At 40.4% G+C, this 21902-nt stretch overlaps 1 protein-coding gene across 1 annotated transcript in view; it reads left to right on the forward strand.

The window, feature by feature from the left end:
• Positions 1 to 21902, forward strand: part of DMRT1 (doublesex and mab-3 related transcription factor 1) — a 90851-nt gene that overhangs the window by 21283 nt on the left and 47666 nt on the right. Inside the window, exon 3 of the mRNA XM_016135566.2 lies at positions 9921 to 10204. Coding sequence (XP_015991052.2) covers positions 9921 to 10204 — 284 coding nt within the window. The remainder of the gene's footprint in view (positions 1 to 9920; positions 10205 to 21902) is intronic.

Here is a 21902-nt window from a genome sequence, read left to right on the forward strand (position 1 = left end):
AATGTGAGGTCTCAGACAGGGGCCTTAGCTGAGGTCTTACTGTCAATCACACATGTATCCTTAGACTTGGTACTTCCGCTTCACCAAGCATTGAAGCAAGGGACAAACTTATTTCTTAAGACTTCTCTGTTGTCTGATTTCGTGAAAAGCTATTAGGTTTAATTCTCTGTGGTTTACCTTACCTGACTTCAGTAAAAATGATGGATGAAAGAATGGATGAGTTTTTATTTTTAGGATCAACCTCTTTCAATTTCAGAGGACCTTTTTTTTTTCCAGAAGGAAGGAAAGACAGAAGGAAAATAAAGATGGTACATGCAGAGAGAGAGAGTACACACATCAGGACACTTCCGGTGGATGGTCTCAGATACACTGGTAGTTAGTGGCCACACAGAGATGGAGTGGTTTCATTCCTAGCTGCAGACACTCTTTTGGGTGTTTTTGTGACCCTTGATACCTGAGCACATCCTCATACCTGAGCAGTGCAGTAGGGCTTCTGAGGGAAGTAGTGGTAAGGAAGACAGAAATGCCGATGAATGGCTAAGCATTTCAGCATCCTCATGACAGCCAGCAACCCCCTTTTCTCTTTTCTTGCTAATGATAAAGAGAGACAAATGGAAAATGACACTTTGGGAGTATATCACCAGATATCAGTTCTAGAATTAATATTTTAAATGCATACAGAATCCCCCAATCTCATTTTAACCATTGATTTGAACATAGTTCTTCCTTTTATTCAAAAAACACTAAACGTGGGAGTGTATATTGAATTTAAGATCTGTAGCATCACTCTTTCTCTATTCCTTTCCCTATCTCTGCCTTCTCCCAGTAGCAATCTTTAAAAAGCATGATACAATTAAAGAGCCAAAGCAAAGAAAAGGGAGTGTGAAGGGCTCCGGATAATTCCCAGTTTGGGTTATCAGCTCCCACATAATGGAGAGTTGATTATGCTTTATTTTTTCCATTATTTGAGGGGAGGTAAAACTCCATGGAGGTAGGAAAGGTATATTTGGAAGATATCTGAATTATTCCTGACTTGAGGCGAGTATGGTTGTAAAACGTTCTTATATCAGCTTTGGAATACACCATTGAAAGTACTAAAAATCAGAAAAGCTTCCTTCACAAATTTGGTAAGACGGAGCAGTTAGCTGTAGCAGTGTGCAACCCTGGAGGTCATAGACCAAGCTAGGAGAAATAATTATGCATGGTAATGGGCCATTACAGATAATGGCCTTCTGGGGGTGGCAGAAAATACACAGCCCCACAGTCTAGCCTGGAATGAACATTGAATAGCACATTAACTTTATAGCAAGCTGAAAGTTCAGCCCTGGAACAGCAGCAGTCCCCTCAAATTAATAAAATCCCCGGCTTACTTAAGGGAAGCACCATAATAACTCCAGTTCTCAAAAGCAGAATTGAATACAGAAGGTGATAGGACTGGGGTGACGGAGTTTGAAGAAGAGAAGGAATGGTCAGCTCTTCTCCACCTGGCGGTATTTGTCTCACTAAGCAGAGATGGTTCTGGGCTCGAGGTAGGTACACAGTGAAGAGGTTGTTTGCTTTTCTGGCGCCAGGTTTGTGTTTGACATTTAAAATAGCCCTGTCATGATTGCCTCGTGGGAGAAACAGATTGTTCCTGCATTTCCTGATTATGACTTTAGGGAGTAATATCACACCGACTGCACTCAAGGCTATGGTCTGACCTCAGAGAAGGCCAGGAGTGAAGGATTCTGCTCCTCTCCAAGTACGTCTATGCTAGGGAAGCCACACCAGGTGCAGCCTAGCCCTCATGTGGTACCCCGAAGAAGAGTGTTTGGAGCAAGGAGAACTTTTTTTTTTGGTAGGTATTCGGTGGCACTCTTGCCGATGGCAGAGAATGTTACCACTGTGTTGTGATTGTAATAACAATATCCAACATTTGCTGAGAGCATTTACTGTGTGTGAGAGCCTTTCTTGGCCCTCAGTGGTGTAAGTAGCAGCATGATCCCCATGTTACATATAGACACTGGGGCATGGAACACTTAAGTGCCTGGCCCCAAGGTCGTAGGGTGGAAGATTTCAGATCTGATCAAGCAGTTCGACTTGGGAGCCAGCTTTCTCAACCTGAGGTTCTGTTGCCTGGCATACTGTGTAGTGGTCAATGTCTTTTTCACTGAAATGTTCCAGGCGTAAGGATAAAGCCAGAGATCCCAGTTGGGACTTTATTGATGATTGCTAACAGCTCACAGAGCTCGCTATGAATGAGACTCTGGACTCCAATTGCTCTGAAATTGGTCCTCTTGGAAAGAGAAGAGCTTGTAAAACAAGGTTCTCAAACTTTGAAGTTGGAGGACCCCTTTACACTCTTAAAAATTACCCAGGACCTCAAAAAGCTTCTGTTTATGTGAGTTCCAGCTATCAATATTTATTGAATCAGAAACTAAATTGAGAAATTAAAAATATTTTTAATTACTTAAAAATAATAAATTCATTGCTCATTAACATAAGTAACAGTGAAAAATAAACTATATGTGTCCAAAAAATGAATGAGGACAGTGGCATCGTTTCACATTTTTGCAAATCTCTTTTATATCTGGCTTAATAGGACACAGCTTGGTTTCCATATCTACTTCAGTCTGTTTTGATTGAAATATGTGAAGAAAATTCAGATAGATAGATAAAAATAGATAAATAGATTAAAATTCACATAGATAAATAATGATTGAAATATGTGAAGAAAATTCAGATAGATAAAAATAGATAAATAGATTAAAATTCACATAGATAAATAGTTAGAAAAGGAAGAAAAGAATTCACATAGCCTTTTCAGATCATCGTAACTATTTTTGATACTAGACCAAAACTCGACAAGTAGTAATTTCTTAAAAATTAGTTACGGTGATTGTGAAACCATGCTAATGAGTGTTTCGTACTCCATAGTACAAACCGTCGGTCCATCCTGCCCATTGATTGCACCTTTCACCCACTCATGGTTTTATAATCTCATGCATTGGTCAGTAAGAAAATATGGAAGTTTACTGAGTGGTATACACCTTCCAAATGTTGGCATGCTTCATTACAAAATATCAGAATATAATCGTGAGTTGAACAAAGCTGTGTGAAACAATATGGTGTAGTGCAATTAGGTTTTTTATACCTTCACGTTTACACAGGGGCTCATTCCACTTTAGACTTTCAGGAGCAACAATAAATATCTGTGATCTTATTTTTAAAAGGAAGTTATAGAAGCAGAATCTAAATTCCAAACCTAAAGGGGGCTGGCCATGAGCATGTTTTGAAATATGTCCCTGATACCCCCTGTGTTCAGCACCCTTGATACCCTATGAAAGACCCTGATAAATTAAGCTTCTACATTTTAAGTTGTCCAAATACAGTTCAGAGCAAACCTGTTCTGTGGAGACTAAATATAAGTACACAGTCATATATGCTCCTAGTTTAAAGTTTTCTCAGTGTAAGATCTCTTTTAGAATATAGTACTTGATGGAGAGGAAATGTGTTAGTCATCTTCCCTCTCTTTTATCCACTCCCATACTCAAGCCTTGCCACTGGCCTGTTGAATGGCAGGCACTGCCTTCTCCAATCTGTTGGGAGGTGTTGACAGAGTCCCAAACTATCTCTGGCATCTTGCCAATGATAGGAATTTCTGAACTGGCCTAAAGAGAGAAAATCTCTTTCATGGCCATGAGACTTTTTCTAGTAAAGTCAGAGAAAAGGCATTTTGTCCATATCTGACTCTCACTGTAGGGCTAACAGTTTCCCTGAGTGGCCCTGGGAAATTCTGAGGCTCATGCGGAGGGGAAGAGAGAGGGAGAAACACACAGCAGGAGGAGCCAGAAAAGGGGGAGCAGAAACCCATGAATAAGAATGCCAGTAGGTGTGGATGTGTATGAAGTAGGGGTTGCCAGACAGCCATAGCCAGTCCCTAGGACCACAGAGTGAGCCGGTACTTTAAGTGTCTTTTCAGATCCAGTTTAGTTTTCCCTTTGGAGGAGAGTCTAAACTTTATATTACTCTGCCAGCAGCACCCTCATTCTCAGCCTACCATGGACCCTGTGCTCTGCTCTGCAGGCTGTTCTGACATCTCAGAAAGTGTCTTTTCTTCTTAATCTAGAATTCCTTTCCCTCTCACGCTATTTTGTTTTGGTCTGTTCTATGAAAAACCTTTTCTGATTCTTTAAAGTTCTCCCGTGAACTCTTTATCAATAGGGGGTAAGCTACTAGAGGGCAGGGATTGGCCCAGCACTTTGGGGTTGCTGCATACAATGGATGTGATTATTCCTTACTTGGCTTTTCAACGGCCCCAAGGCAGTCTGTTTCAAATCATGTTGGGTCTGCATTTGCTCCCGCTACTCCTTATATTTTCTCCATCTTTCCCCATATCTCCTGCTTGGTTTCAATAATCAATCTCTCTCTCTTTCTCTCTCTTTCCCCCTCCCCGTCTCCTCCTGCCCCCACCCCTGCCCCGCCCTGCATCCCTTGGCATTCCACATAGACATTTCCCACACCTTTGAACCAAGCCTGCTCTTGGCTTTAAAGATCAACTTCGGGGTTTTTTGTTTGTTTGTTCGTTTGTTTTAAGAAAAGTCTTCACCCTAAGGAGAAAAGTGAACTTGACAGATTCCTCCAAGACCAAATTATGTTTTTAAAAATTCCTTGGGAAAAAGTAGAAAGCGGCTCTAACATATTCCATGCCTGTGTACAGGAGTGATGTTAGTGAGCCAACATCAGCAGAACTTGTACTTTGAAGGCTGGACTTGATCTCACCCTCCCTTCCACACAGTTGTGTTTTCCCATAGCCTTGGTCAGTCTCTCCTCTGTGTCTGTTTGAGAATTTTTCCTTCCTACATTCTTTATCTGTGTCCCAAGGTTCGGGACAGGTTGCCTTGTATATGGTAGGTACTGAGTAAGTTTATTGCATGGAAGATGAATTGATTCTTTGGCAGCGGAAGGTGACAGGTGTGGTGATATTCTTTGTTCATCACCACGGTCACCAGTGAGTGGCATGAGTAGCAGGCACACTGCTGCCTCATTTATCAGGCCTTTGTCTGTGCCAGCTTCGTTTTCAATTTCAGAAAACTAATCCGTTTCCTCAGTTGGGACGGCTAGCTTTCCTTGAAAATGTATGAGCTCATGGAACTTTTCCCCCCATTATCTCTCTCTTGGTTCTCTCCCTTGTAGGAGAAGAGCCCCAAAGCATCACCCTGGATTTCTCAGTTTTTCCTAAGTCTAGGCAATGCCAAAAGCTGATTAATTTGAGGCAGAGAAAAATGCTAAAAGCAGGGAACTGAGTAAGTTAAGCCTTCTTGTAACAAAGAGGGCGTACTCCACTGTCATCCTCTAGATTTCATGACATGCCATCATCGAATGGCAGTCTTGTCTTCAGACCTTAGTTTTCCTTAAAAAAAAAAGTGAGGGAAAATGGTTTATACTTTTCTGTGCCCGCCTAGTATTCAGCACAACACATGAGTTGATGGTAGATAATTTTGATATCTCAGATTTAGTGATGAACAATTTTGCCGGATTGGTAACTCTTTAAACCAGAAGCTAAGTAGGACAGGTGCCATGCAAGGTATGGACCACAAAGACAAATGAAACCTGGTATATACAAATTAACTATTTACTTGAGATCATTGTGAACCACAAATAGTCTTAGCGCTGCAAATTATAAGTTTTGATTTCATATGGAAATGGGTTGGTTTTATCATTAAGAAGGAACATATTTAAACATAAAGGACTCAAAGTGCAACAACTCCAGGAATCTTGACACTAGAGAACAGTGGGGGGAAAAAGCCTTCACATACCTTAAAATGAGTTACTGGTTAACTACTATTAATACGCCATGGCCCCAGAGACCAGCATATAATGCTACAAGATCAATAAGGGTATTTATCATGTGTAGATATTGATCTCTCATGAAGGAGTGAATCATATTTCACACTGCATATGTGAGTGCAAAAAAAGTAGCAGAGGGATTGGGAAGCCTTATTGATGAACTGGACTGTGGAAAGTAAATGTACGGAGCCGCAGATAAGAGCGTTAGAATATGAAGTGATGGAGTCTGCAAACAGCATCTTTGCTGACAAATGCCGTTGGTCATTTTTGTAGATATATACAGATACATACTTCTCCAGTTCCTTTCCTAGTTCTTGAATCTAATCCTGATCCTTCATCCTTAAAGCACAAATTAGGACTACACCAATAATAACACTTTAAACATCTAATTCATACTTCCTTTTGCCTCTTGGCAGAGGACCTAGAGGTTAATCCCTGTGGTCTTTGTACTTAGTCATACTGGCCATGCAGTTTAAACATCTCTGTCACAGCACATATTATTAGGCTTGGGGTGGGCAGGGGGAATCACAGTTGCAGCGAAGGGCCTGATACATATTGGTGCATTCAGCTCAGGTTTATAGAACCAGTTGTCAACTTTTACTTTTTTCGTGTGTGATTTAGGAAGTGATTAGTAGCCTATTGAGAGTTTGCACATGGAAAACCACTTTTGATGATATACATATATATATATTTCAAAATTTGTATGGTTAGTTTATATATTTGGTGGCTTATGAATTGGCAGTTTTACTTTCAGGTTTATCCCCAGTTACTAGTGACACCTGGCCTTATGTACCAGCTTTGATAATATCTATTGTCAAAGAAAAGGTCTATAGCTACTCTTTTAGGAATTCTGCTATAGGAGAGATTGGAGAGAGTTGCATATTCTGCTTATATTATTTTTTATCAGTCTGGGTGAAAGCTGTATGCTGCTTCTGATGCTGGAGTGAGTATCACATGATCACTCAGCAGTTGAATGAGGGTCTGAAAAGGGGAGCCGAGTGGCTTCCCCGGCCCCTGGGTGATGAGTGTTAGCAATATTACTTGGTCGTTTGAAGGAAATTTCAAAAACACCAGACATGCCAGTGATTTTCATGAGGTTCATTTTTTTTTTCTCAATTACTGCAGCCTCCCTATGCAAGCTCATAATTACCCGTTCAGGCCCGAAGTATTTAAAGAGGGACAAGGGGAGGCATCTAAAATGCCTTTCTAAGTGTCCACGAGATTGTATATGATGTCTCATTAATGCTTATGACTGGGTGGTAAGAATGTCATTCATTCTTTTTCTGATTTAGACATCCATATAATTTATCATTTTGGCAAAATTTCTATTGCTTTCATAATCAGGTAAACAATAAAGACACAACATTGATAACAGAAGAATTAGATATGTGAAAACCACCTATTATGCCACTGAATTGATGTTTAAAATACTCTTCCTTTAGCAGCAGTGGGGAAATTGAGGAGCATAGAGAGGCGTGTACCTTCTCCAAACATGGCGTAGAGTAATGGAATTGGAATTTCTAATCTCATTAGTTGGGAAAAGGAAGAGAGAAGAAAAGAAAGAAATATAATAAAATAAGGACATTGCAGTGCATTGACAGTAGCCTAAGGTGGATGGACGTGGTATCCTTTCCAAGAAGAGATGTTAAGTGCTGACTTTAAAATGATGCAGTAAAAATACATTTTGTCGTAGATCTCACCCAAATCTTGTACTTTTAGTCATGCCCCGTCCTTACCTGTTAACTTTCTCCTTCCACACATTCATCCGGTGGACACTTCCTGAGCACTTTCTCTGCTGTGCATTGATTGTCCTAGGAATTTCCATTAGCTTCTTCTCCCTGCCTACATATGCCCAACCCTTCTCTATGTTTTTAAAATGAAATAACATCTTATTAATCCCCGAAGCTTCTATTTTTTTCCCCTCACATTTACTTGGATGCCAGGCTGGTTGAAAAACTGTTATTCATTGATTCCCTTTCTGCAGATATTTACCACCACGTGTTCAGCACTGTGCGAGGCACAGGGCTGCAAGGGTCAGCCAGCGGGCATGGTGTCAGCTTGCCGGATCTTACATTCTGGTGAGGCAGAAGGGTTGTTGCTTCTGTCTCTTCATTGCTTACTTGCTCCTCACCCTCCTGAGGGTTTCTGTTCCTTCTGTGCTAAAACCACAAGGCCCTGAAGACCTACCCTTCTGTTGGTCTTTTCCAGACTAGTTTTGATTGATCTTGTAGCAGCAGTTGACACTACAACCTGCCCCCTCTGCAGTCCAAGTCAATTTTAGTTTCTGTGACTTTTTTTTTCTTAAGTTCTCCATGACTTTAGCTTTGATTCTTCTCTCAGAATTTGTTCTTCTGTAACAATTCCCTCCTTCTCTCCCCACATGTAGCCAGCATCTCCCAGTGGTGACTCCTGAATCTCCGCTTCCAACCTCAGCCTTTCCCATGAGTCCAAGTGTTAAGTTTCTCACCCTCATTCATCTCCCTCACTTAGTGTCCCTCTGGTATCATGATTAAGCAGAACTTACCACCTTCCTCTCTTCTACTTCACCTCAGCTTCCAGCTCTCCCTGACATCTGCTTTACGTTTTTTTGCCTTCTCATACATCTTAATTCCTGACATCTCATTCATCTTCCAATTTGTTGAGTTCCATCTCCTTCATGTCCCTAGTACAGGTCCACTCCCCTTATGTTCGAGTCTTCTAGGTCTCTCCCTGACTACTTCAGTGTCTCCTTGGTGGATCTCCCTGCCTCTGGTCTCTCCTCCTTTCACTTGTCTAATAAATTGCCATCAGATAAATCACCCCAAAGCAAAGCTTTTGCCCTCTCTGCTCCTTCCTCGGAAATCCTCAGTGGTTCTTGTCACACCCTGACAAGAGGCCACAGAGTTGGACTGAAGCTTTTCTTCACCTTGCTCCAGCCCACCTTTCATAGTTGACCTCTCTTTCCTTTTTTGCACTCAGTTCTTCAACCTGATGCCTTATCCATCACTCCCAAATTCTCCTTCCACTTTCCTGCTTCCATTTCTTTGTTTTTCTGGCCCTTTTCTCATTACTCTCTTTTTCACTTATTTCCTGCTTCTCTTTTAAAAGTACAGCACAGATGCAGAGTTTTCATGAAGGTCTTCATAATTCCTTTCTGGGCTGCAAGTCATCTTTCCAGCCTTTGAATTCTGTAAGAGTTTATGGGTGTGTTTATGTGATCATCCTTGTTATTTGTAATCCCATGTCTTCCATCCTGTAGACTACAGACTCCTGTTGGGCAGGGGCAGCCTGACACCTTGCAACCATTTCAAGCACCTGGCCCAACCCAACACTGCTTAATAAGCATCCACTGGAGGGATGATTTAGGAGTCCATTCAGTTGTTTGTTGGAATTGACAGTTAAAAGTGTAGACCCAGGGCTAGCAAACTATAGTCTGTGGGCTGCTTCTGCCTACTGCCTGTGTTTGTGAATAAAGTTTTATTGGAACAGAACTACACAAATAACCTATATATTCTATAACTGAATGGCCCACAAAGCTTAAAGTAGTTACTAGCTGACCTTTTACAGAAGTTTGTCCACCCCTGGTCTCAACTTGGAAGGATGGGGTATCTGTCTATGGAAGGAAATGAAGAAAACAATGTTTGCTTAAACTCTTAACCTCTTGCTTTGACTTTCTGATATGTGTCTGGCTACTGTAGTTAAGGCCCTAGGATTCTTTTTATTATCTTATTTAAAATGAAGTACAATTAATTTTGTTGTAAGAATGTTACAGACAGCCAAGTTAACTAGATTTGATCTCAAATTTCTTGACATTAGGATAGGAATTTCTGAATAGAAGTTACTAGTCAGGCTTTATATAATTAAAATGACTCTTAGAATGTGTTTGGTATTCTCAGTAAAAATAATCAGCAAGTCAGTCATCTGTGCTGCCAGAATTATGCCAGCTTTAGGAACCATCCTTTATTTTGGCTGCAGGAGAAGCAGCAAGTTCAGGTGCTTGTTCTGTGGCTCTGCAGATCTTGAGGAGGACGGCCATGCATTGCCAAGGTTTAAGGGTAGTTTTGTGGATCCCCCGATTAATACCATATTGTCTTTTTTTTTTTTTCTTTTAGAGGGACGTATGGTCATCCAGGATATTCCTGCTGTCACCAGCAGAGGGCATGTGGAGAACACACCTGACCTAGTTTCAGACTCCACCTACTACAGCAGCTTCTACCAGCCATCTCTGTTCCCTTACTACAACAATCTGTACAACTACCCGCAATACTCCATGGCCTTGGCTACTGACTCCACTTCTGGGGATGTGGGAAGCCCTCTTGGGGGATCCCCTGTGAAGAACAGCCTTCGGAGCCTACCAGCACCTTATGTGCCTGGTCAGGCAGGAAACCAGTGGCAGGTAAGATGTTACCCAGGGTAAACTGGATATGTGAAAACCACACACACATACACACACCCAGCTGTCTCACATGTGTGTACACATTATATAAAATATGTAAAGAATTTTTCACGCCACCTATAACATCATTTAACCCCAGAGGTTGCAAGGAATTGTAAAGAAATATACATACATTTGTTTTTTCTTCAAATTTCACTTTTCTCATTTTTCAGAGTCTTTATGCATACATACGCAGTTGGCTAAAGTTAGATCACAAGTAGCGTACTGTATGAAACCCCACCTCCTCTGGCCTTGTACCTACTTAGAAAATGCAGGTACAGTCTTCTGGGTGGCAGTAATCTTCATGATAATTTTGCACCCTGGGAGGGAGAAATGTTAGAGTCTGTACGTCTGCATGGAAGAAAGGTAAGAAAAGAAATTTGGTTACTGTCACGCTGGTCCAATGTACGTGTGTTGTTTTTTGTTTGTTTGCTTGTTTTTAGTTTATTTTTTAACATGGACGTGCTTTTGGTTGGGAATGGAGGGCAGTCTTTCATACTCTATTTTTAAAATAGTGTGCAATCAAGAACTTTTAATATTTGGGATAAAACAAAGCATTTTGCTTTATCAGGGATGGAGGGTTTATCTAGAACTGTTCTGCTTCCTCAATTAAAAGCATTTATAGGCAGGATTACCATCTTGTAGGAGTGTGTACACATGAGTGCTTGGACTCAACCCTGCCAAGCCCCCTCTGATTCTGCAAGAACTGTTCTCATCTTGGATGCATTTACCATGCTCAGGCTTTCTTAGCTGAGCTTTGATTCCAGCACAAGGCAATGTAAATATTTGAGAGTTTAGGCCAAATCTTTGACCTTCTTATGTCTACTATTTAAAATTGCGAGCTGAATTTTTTTCTGAGCAATTCTATTCCATTTTGCATTTTTTAGGTGTGGGGATATTGTTAATACTCAAGTCACCCCATTTTTTGGATTCTCTCACTACCCTTAGGGATCTGACTTTTTTTTGGCATATTAATTAATATGTGAGCTTTAATCCCCTGGGCTATGCATGTTCGTGTTTTCCATACACTTTATTTTTAGAATCATACTTTTTTACAATGGAAGTTTAAAGCATGTTAGTGTTAGAATTGAAAGGTAACATGAGTGTAAAGGAAATGTGATGATCTATGGATCTTCAAGCTAGACCCCTATAGGCCTTTCAGAGTACCAGCTGAGTTTTGTGATTTGGGGCAGGCTTTAGGTTGATTTCTAGGAAAGACTTTCTCTCTGAAAGAAGAAGGAAGTACTTTATGGTTCTAAAAACCCAGCTAATCCTGCAGATTCCTCTAACTCCTTCCAGGCTTTAAGGATAAAGTAGGAAGGGTCTGTGAACCTGCTGGCTTATGAGAAAGAAAAATCTTAAGCGTTTTCTTAGGGAAAGACAGCTCACGATCAGCTTTACAGCAGAGTCAGTAATCTAAATTTACCATTCTACTTTGTCAAAATCTTTTAGATGGCATATGATGGCAGATGGCAGATGGTGCATGACACACTAGTTCATTCTTATTCTACCTGGAAGACCCGCGAAGGGAATGGCAGACGTCTTATATTTCTTTGGAGGTCCCTTACCCAAGGTCCCCTCTTCATAGAATAGCCAGGAGGAGACAGGCTCTCTTGAATGGCAGTGTTGTCTGGTCTTAGAGGGCTGCCTCAGCCACTGTGTTCAAGGAAGGATTCCCCTGAGGGTAGGTTCTTACACCCCTGCTTGCAAAAGTGGGAGGAAGAGGCTTGCCCAGACTTTCTTTGTCCTGTGGGGGGCATGTAGTGTTGACGCTGTTCATGCCTTCTCTAGAACCACCACGTTCTAGATTGGAGAGAGGTGTCACTGCTCTGAGGCCCAGTAGAAATGCTGAGGCATTATTCAATCTAGGAATTCATTTTCCTGGAGGACTGGGCTTAAGGCCTTCTATTTCCTAGCCAGTCACTGTTGATAATATATTCTCATATAACAAATTACTTTGCAGAAATTGGTCTTTCTCTGCTACCATGGTTGGTACCTATTCTTCTTAGTAAATAATAACACCAGTAATGGTAGTTATCATTTGTTGAGCAGCGAATTTTCCTGGCATACCTAGGGGGCAGATGGTATTGTCTCCTTTTCGCAGGTGAAGACATCGCACTCAGAGGGCCAACTTATTCATGGTCACACAGCCACCAAACAGGAGAGCTGGAGTTTGAATCTGTATCTTTCTGGCCCCAGAGTGTGTTTCTCAGCACGGTCCACTTATACTTGGTCTGCAACAAACTCAGAGCTGTGGTAGCGGCCATCAGTTAAGTATGAATACCAAGGCCCTCTTTAATTCTTTAGGGCTTGGAATTCCTACCTAAGTCCTTTGCTTTTCATTGGGGATCTTAAACACTGCTGATTTTCCTTCTTCACTTGTGGAACTTGGAAATAAGCAGAAACTTCTAGAATAGTACTAATGTATGTTTATTTCAGATGGCCAAGAATGGAACTTACAGTGCTTTCCTGAAATATGCCATCTTGACCCTTAGTGTTTAAAATATGCTGGATTCCTTGATATTTGGAAGTTGCTTTTTGAATTGCATACAAATTTTCTGTGAATGTAATTATCAGAAAAACCTATCTAGGCTTACTTGCAATGTGTGTATAACATAAAAAACGATTTTAACAATGGAGATGAGAGGGCTTTACCATATAGCGTCTTCACCCCTTCTAAGTCTGACATTTTATGAGTCTGTGAATTAATCTTGTAACCAAATATAAGCACAAACTTATGACCTTGTAGTCATGCCCACAAAAATTAGTTTTCTGGGAAATAAACTCTTACATGAAAAATACGAGAGCTAACATAGACATTAGCCATCAATTTTCAAAAAGACAGTCCAGTGATCAGAACTGAAATGGCTCTTACAGAGTTCCCCTTCCTGCTGCAAAGAAAACTGAGATCCAGAGCTGGAGGGATTTGTTCAGCACCCACAACTGGTTGATGGAAGAGCCTGGACTAGAAACCAGGCCACTTTAGTTAGGGGAACAATATAGTGTGCTTTGAGGAACATGGAGTCTGGCACTTGAAGATCCATGTTTAGTTCTAACTTGTAAATTAACTGTTTGTGTACCCTTGAGCAAAATTGTTAACTCTGAATCTCAGGGGTTTTTTTTTGTCTGAAAAGTGGGCATAGTAGTAACTTCATAGAATTGTTGCATGGAAATGTAAGGCAGTATAATAACTAAAGAAGATGATTACTGTGTGTGGAAGTTTCTTTGTATAGCGGGAAGTGTGTCAATGTCAGCGGTAGTGAATTTATTTCATTAATCATTGTTTCACTTGGCTTTGCTCTTTTCAAAATATATTTAATGTTTAGCCCCTTGTTCATATGTCTTTCAGTTAGCTACCTCAGCTCCCTTTTATAACAAGGTAGGGAATACATAAGGCACATTTTAGTTATTATTAAAGGACTATGGCATGTGAACGTGGACCAAGTATAAATGTATATGGAATAATTTTTATCAGGGTTAGGCAAGAATTTGATCCAAGTAGGAAATATAAAACTGAAAGCATAGACAAAGATTATAGTGGCACAAATATGTTTATTAAGATGCATATGTTTTAAAGAAGTATTAATAGTGACCATCTACGGGTAATAGTTATAATCTGTTTAAGGGATAGGAACTAGATGGCTCATCTTCTAATCAGAGCTGTTACAGCAGAGGTATAAGGAGCAGTGATCTGGCACGGGGCCTTGCCCAGTGTGCTTGCTGTTTCAGGAAGGTGCCTGGCTCTGCTCTTTGGATAATGCCTTGCTCCCTCCTAGTGGAAGCTTCCAGAAGAGGGCTAGGTGGGGCCTCCCCCTTGGTTGTTGTCATGCTTTTGTGTCTCCTTTATGGAAGATGTCCTGCAGCTGCACCTGGAGAGCACACTCGCTAGTCCAGGGGCTCCCAACCCAATACCAGTTCGTGGCCTGTTAGGAACCAGGCTGCATAGCATGAGGTGAGCTGCAGGTGAGCAGCGAAGCTTCATCTGTGTTTGCAGCTGCTCCCCAGTGCTAGCATCACCACCTCAGCTCCACCTCAGATCCTCAGGCATTAGATTTTCTTAGGAGCACCGGTTCCTGGTACCAAAAAGATTGGGGACCACTGTGCTGGTCTCTTCTGACTGGATCTTCCCTTGGTCTGACACTGACTCGTCTGGAAAGGCCTGAAACTTAGGCAGCTTCTCCTTTATCTACCTTCTTGACTCTCTGTTGCTAAGACCCTACTTCCCTCCTAACTCTTCACCAGAATGAGTCACCATTTTATGTTATCCTCCTTCCCTTGATGCTTTGTGTATCAGTGTATGGTAAGAGCAGTGTGAATGTTTTTCAACAAAGAGCTCCTTTCTGATTCCTACAAAAAAACCGACTCTAGTGGAGATCATAATTTTTTAAAGCTAGACTTAGAGATTAATAGTGAGGGTATTGAATTATTTGCAAAAAGAAATTATAGAGGTGAGACTTTATGTAATAAGTCTCCCTATAAAATCAAGCAAGCTGCAAATAATTACTGAGCACCTACTAAGTGCAAAACTATATATGTATATAAATAGAGCAGTCTACCAGATCAGCGCTCCAGAATCCTAAGGCTCTTTTGTGTTAATGCCCTGCATGCTGAGAGCTGCTTTAATCTCTCTAGGTCTGTCTCCAGCCTGTGGAGATTTGTGGCCCAATCATAGATTCCTGTCCTGTTGTGAAACAGGAATAACATTTGTGACACTGGAACAAACTCACGATGAATGGCTGGTTCCACTGACCAGCGGCTCAATTTCAGTTCTGCATTTAATTGTCTGCAAAAGCTGTTTATTGCCTCGTGCACTCCTCCAGGGCAACATTATCTCTTAAATAAACATGTTGTACCAAGTTGACAAGGGAGAGGCGCATATCAAGTGAACAGAAATAAATATGGGAGGACTCAGAGCTATACCTGGGGTCTACTTTCAGCCCCTGTGGCAGGCGCACTCTTGATTGCTTTTTGGAGGCTTGTGCCACCAGATGTGTAAGAGTCGCATTCCTGCCACAGTTAGAATGTGGAAAAATGACAACATCGGCGACTTTATTCCTTGAGTGGTTATTTTGGGCTCAGTCTGAAATGTCTCTTGTTTACTTGTTAATTTATCATTACGTACCTCTCTGGAATGCATTCATGTATTAAACATGAAGGTTTAATACATTTAAAACATTAAGCATGGAGGTCCTGTTGTGTGCTAGGGATCTATCATTGAACCAAACAGACAAAACTGAAAAATAGGTCTTCAGGGGAGGCTGCTCCTATCACCTGAAAAACTAGAAGGGAAGCTGGGGACAGTCTTAAGTAGCTGTGGGTTTGAAACTGAGGTAGAGGCAAGAAGGAAACCAGATTCTGGTACCTTCACCTTAGAGCACGGAGAAAGGCGCCCCCCTGTGAGCATTTCTGGGATGGTCCTTCATCTTCGGCAGGCTGAGGGCCAGGCAGGGCACTTAAGAAAGCCTTTTGACTACATGTTGGCTGATGTTCTTGAACCTATAAAGAGCAGCCTGACAGGGGGTTTGTTTTCATACTGCTTCCTTTTATTAGCATGGCTCAGCGTCAGAACAAACTGTTAGCTAAAAAAAAAATGCTGAGAAGTGAATTCATGAGCATGTGCTTTATGGGAGCAGCCACAGCCCCTCCACTTCTGTGCCCCGGTAGCTTCACATGAGGGTCCAGCAGTGAGGGGCAGTGGAGGGGAGGAGATACGAAGCTAAGGTTGAAACCATTCCCAAGGAGACAATTATAATGAACGATTTATACAATTTCAAAACAATTCATTTTAAAATAGACTCAAATTTAAAGAAATGATATGTCAGGGAGAAGGCAGAATGTAAAATTGACTTCAGTTTTTAAGATGAAGTAGGAGATTCCAAATAAATATTTATGCTTTTCTTAGGCCACCAGGCCGTGCTGTCAGGTGCCTGGGATAATGTGCATTTGTTCACCTGGGTGGATCTGGACTGAGAAAGTTTAAGTGACTTGCCTGAGGAATTACAACTGTAACAGAGAGCCAAGCTCCAAAACTTGGCCTTCGTACTCTTGGTCAGGCGCCCTATCTCTAAGTAACCTCAGGATCCACTAGGCTGCCCACCACATCCCATTGCCCATGTCATCATCAGGTTAAACTGGCCCTGGCCTCCCTTTTCATTGGTTACTATCTGTTGCTGGACAGACACTGACTGGCATTTTCCTCTGGAAAGAAAAATTGACAAAGATTGCAAGCTGGCACAAGAAGGGTTTATAAGAACATATTCAGTTTAAAACATTTAAAGCAATTTTTTTCTTTAGGAAAGAGTAATTAAAATAGATATGGTGTTTGACTTAGGTCATTAGGGCTAAAAATCATAATTTGGTTTCTTAAAGAGGAATTCTAGAAACATAAATTTCTATTGATGACTGAAAGGGTTACAAGTTGTATTGCTATGAAGTGATGTAATTATTTTGTATCTGGCCACTTTTGTGAACTCTTGTAATTCTAATAATTTTATAATTGCTTATTTGGGGGTTTCCGGTTAGTCATTTCATAGAAAAATGTTGATACTTACATTTTTTTCTTCTCCCTAAAAATACCTTTGGTTCTAATTAATGTTCTTCAAGTATTATTCAGTTTAGGGACCAGTAGTTGATGCTGCTGTCATCTCGTGCCTTTTTTTTTTTTTTACTGGGATTGTATCTAGCAGTTCACATTTATTCTGTCTATTCTTAGGAATCTCAGGGAAACTCGGGTAAATCCTGGGGTATCCCACAAGTTCGTTTCCCTCACAGGAGTTCAGTTTGATCTGGACTGAGTGGAAAACCCTAGAAAAGGCTGGTGTACTCGAGGAACTGCTCCACAATGCTGTTGGAGGCTGAAAGAAATATATTATCAGTGTGTTGTGAGATTTTTCAATAGCATCAGGTTAGTAAATAATACAGGCATTTGGGGATTCTAATATGCTTGAAAATTGGATAATTAGGTCACAGTTTTTGAAAGCTTTCAGATTCAATTTGGTTGGGCTAGTGGCCAAAATCTTATGTTTTCCTGTTGAGCTTACTTTTTTTTTCTGTTAAGTAGATGTGAATATGATATAAAATTAGTTGCTTATCAGAATGTTTAAGTATATGAATGAATGATTATTAAATTTCTTGGGAGTCCATATTTCTGTGGCTTAATAAGTGCCCCTCAGGTGAATAAAGACCAAAATCAAGGCAATGCGTAACAAAAACTGATTTGCTCTTTTTTTTTTTTGGACTATGTTAAGAATACAATAGTAGAAAAATAAAAGGCATAGAGTTAGGAAAAATCTCTACGATATTACAGAGCTTGTGTAAAAACGCCTTCATGCATTCAGTGATCCTTCATTTATCAAGTGCCAACTCCCTGCCCGGCTCTGAGCTAGAAGTACCAGCTCACAGTGGAGTGGATGAGAAGGACTCAAAGGAAACTCTAAAGTGTGTAGTTGCTATTGTAACCAGAGCACTGTGATGCCTTGTGGAAGAGTGGGCCCTGTGCTGGGGCGGGCTGAGGTGGGACAAGGACGAATATTTAATCACCGCTGTTGTTTAGAATGGTCACTGCACGGCAGTAATTAAAAGCAGGTTGACTTTTAGTGAATTTTATTATTTTAAGAAATTCTTCACAGAGAGTGCCTCGCCCTTATTGCCTGTACCCAAGACACGTTGCTCTCGGTGCCCTGTCCTTGGTGTACCATGACCCTATGGGCATCTCCCTAGAGATAGATGCACAACCTCCTGAGAGGGGGATTCATAAAAAGATTGAAAAAGAGGGGAAAAAGATGACTTCCTCATTTTATTTTTTTAAATCACATTCCCATTTACAGACATTCTTTTTGGCATTTCCAAATTTTTATCAGCTACTAGTGAGATATGGAAGGCGGGTAATAATAATTTTATGTCCGAGTAAGCAAATAAAACCAAAAGATGTGATGGACGTTCTTTCTCTCTCCCTCACTCCCTACCTGTGCGTGATAGTGGCAGTAGAGAATCTTAAGTTATTTTTTCAACTTTTTAAAATTTGAAAAGTATGAAATATTTAAAGAATGAATTTTTCTTTTAAATATCAAACAATGTTTATGTACCTGAAATATTTCAAGTGTTTAATGGGCAGGTCTTTCTGTCTCCCTCTTTGTTACCATTCCTGTCGTACCTTTGAAAAGGCTCAGAGTTATTTGGTAGCAAACCCAGAAGGGGGGCCCTCAAGTGTGACCAGCACCCTCTCACTGATGCTTCCACAGTGGGGGGACCCTGCGGGTAAGGGGGAGAGGAGATGGGACAGTCGTCAAACAGCTTTATGGTGCTAGGCACTTTATATCTAACATTCCACTTAACCCTTAAACACAGCCTGGTCAGAGATTATTATCTCTTTACTAAAGACATTTCTTGGTTTTCTTTGCATGAAGCCTTGAGAGGTACTATGCATTTTTTATATCTTAAGATATATCATAACATTTTTTAAGATATGAAAAAAATATTTTCAGAAACTTGACATGTTAGATAGAGTCCTGTATCTTGATAGTATTACCCAAATTTAAGTTACTAAGCATATAGCTCTTAATCTTGGTTGTGTACCTTCTCACACACACACACACACACACACACACACACTCACACCTCTAATTAGGGAAACGGTTTTTGATCCTTCTTGTGTTGTTTTGGTTTCTTAGAAGTGGACTCTGTCCATCACAGTTGTGGAGTGGGAAGTGCCTTCCGATGCCACTAGCTGTCCTTGAGTTGGGTGTGCTCATCAGCAGTCACCAGCTTGCATTTGGATTTTTCATACTAGTTCAGGATAAAGTAATGTTAATCTGTATGTGTGCTTACACTTAGAAGGTGGCCCCAGACAATCTCACCTTGCCCTGCAGGCAGTCTATCATGCTCAGTACTCATAAGATACCCTTCACACTGCTGATTTATGCTAAAAGTATCCTAATGTTTCTGACAGCTCATGTGTGACATGAATATAATCCATATTTCTTAGAGCAGCTAATCCAAGTGGCTTATTTCCCGATACTGCTGATAGGGCTATATCTCTTGGTGTCGCAGCCATTAAGATTCTGATGGTAACATATTGTTTGTGGGTCACTAGTTTTGTCTAAAACAGTAGGTTGGAACAGAGTAGCAAAGGTTAATTAAGTTTGTCCATCAAAATGGGAACAGATATGGATGCCTCTGATACTTCTGGTCCTAAAATCAAAAGTTCCCGAATGTGCGGTTACAGGCTTCTTCTCGTTTTCAGACTATTGAAAAAAAAAAAATTCTTATTTTATCTCAAAGCAGTGAAAACATCAGGAGTTGTTGTAAGCCAAAGGCAGTTAGTAGGTCTTTATAACAAGCATATATCTTAATTTAAAATAAGACAAGTGGCTTGGTTTAGTAGAGAGACACTTCTAGGGTTCACTTGTTTTGAATTCTGCCTTTTCTCTGTCTAATCCTCTTGTAAGCAGCCAAATTATCTGATCTCTCTGAGCAGCTTCTTCCTATGTTAATGGTGATTACATTATGAGGACTCTGCAAGCTGACAAGTCTCTATAGTATCTCTCAATAAATGCTCATTTTCTTCCTCTAAATTCTATTAGTCCTGTAGTCAATGACCAATATTTTCTTAGCCGTTATGTTAAGAATGTCACTGTTACAAGACCCCTCTGTCTATCTTAAGAGATGTTGTATAATGCTGTCAGAGACTTGATATGTTAGAAAGGTTGGAGAATCCTATATCTCGTTTTTTTCATGCCCTTTTCCACAAGCTCTTTTACTGAAGCCATGTTTCCTGTTGGCTTTTATGCAAACGAGGCTTGTATTTCTGCCTGGCTCTGCATGACTTTAGTTGGGAAGGTAGAGTTTGTGTTATAGATTTGTGAATTAGACAAATGTAAGTTTCTAACCCAGAAACTAGCAAATCTTGTATAGATTTCTGATAAGGAGGAAAGTGTTGGGATAGTCCCAGTTAGAGACTGTCTTCAGAGAGACCACCCTTCTTTTGTGAATCTCCTGAAATGCATCAAAACCCTTTCAGCTTCCAGGAAAAGGAACCATTTTTAACATGCCTTTTTTTTTTTTTTAACTATGTACATATTTTTAAAGTCCTTGCTTTCTTTTACGTGATTTACATATGTCAGTGTCTTTCAAACATTTTAGACCAAGACACACAGAAATGTTTTATATTGTGATCCAGTATATATTTATAAATACTTAAACAGAAAATGAATATTCGATAAAACAGCCCGTACCCATACTATATGCAATGGATTCTCATATTTCTGTTCTATTTTATTTTACTAGGTTTCATTCCATTCATTTCCATACTGCTCTTTAAAAAAATATTCTGATTTGCAACCGCTGAATTCTTTTTGGGCCCACTAAATGATCACAATGCTGTATTTTGGAAAACACTGTCTGGAAAAAGAAACTTTAATCTATCAATACCACCAATACAGATGGTAAAAACAACCAATTGAATGACACAAGTTAAAAAATTAATTTGGGTTTTTTAAAATGTAGAAATAGTCACATCTTAAATGTTTTTTTAAAAAAAAAATAAGGATAAGCAAAATGGACCACTAATAAATACAGGTGTAATCCTGATATTTTATGGGGTTTCCATTCCTTAGAGTTTTATACAAGAGTCATGTCAGTCCCTATTCTGTGCCCTGTCCAGCATCTCTGATAACTGGGGTTTGGGGAAGACTTGCTTTATGTTCTAACAGTTAGTTTGTATTTCCGAATGACATCCTTATTTTTCTGTGGTGCATATTATTGTTTTTATTTTTTAAAAATCTCCTCTGAGCTCCCTTCCTTACATTAGCCTACCCACACAAGTGTTATTTGACTTGTGCAGTGGCACAGGCTTTCTGAAGCTTTCGGAAACAGGGTTTACAGCCTAGGGGGAGGGGAGTGGAAGGGAGTTCATAATACGATCAAGAAAGAGAATACAAGATGAGCATAGTGGAGGGAGTTGATGAAGTTAGAAGAGAGAAGACTGATGTCAGGACGGACAGAGGGGAAGGTAGAGGCTGACTGTAGCTGTAGGGAATCCGCTTGTGTCACATGACTCAGCATTTGCTCTATTACTCTCAGTAATCTCTGAAATGTGCACATAATAGCAATTATTTTCAGCTTATATATGAAAAGTGAACCTTTCTACTTGTGGCACGTGGCATCCCAGAGGATGAGTGAAGTGTATATTTGAGGAGATGAATGGGCACTTGCCTTTCAGGTACAACACCTGCACAGCTAAGGTCTGTGGGCTGGGACAACTCTCAGGTGAGCATGGGAAAAGGCATCCCATTCAGATGGTTTGAAAAGGAACTTGTTAAAACTAAAGAAATTCTTTAACGAAGACAAAAGTCATCCCCAGTCTTCACTCTTAGTATAATCAGGAGACTTAGGGTTCCACAGCATGTGAAGAAGAAGCCTACCTTTTTATTAAAAGGCTTCTGTTTGTAAAACCAAAGGTTGGTCCCAAATACGGCCTTTGCAGTTTAGAAGGTGGTAAGCAATATGTCAATGCCAAGGAATCTTCACGCTATTTGTTTAAATATCAGAGTTTGCAATTAGGAATTTTATCCTATAAAATTGCTTTTCTCAGGAAGACCATTCCCTTTTTCTACCAATTCAAATTCTGTGCAACTGAGGCATGCTTTACCTGGCACAGTTG

The sequence above is a fragment of the Rousettus aegyptiacus genome, unplaced genomic scaffold, assembly GCF_014176215.1.
Source record: "Rousettus aegyptiacus isolate mRouAeg1 unplaced genomic scaffold, mRouAeg1.p scaffold_m13_p_3, whole genome shotgun sequence".
Lineage (NCBI taxonomy): Eukaryota > Metazoa > Chordata > Mammalia > Chiroptera > Pteropodidae > Rousettus > Rousettus aegyptiacus.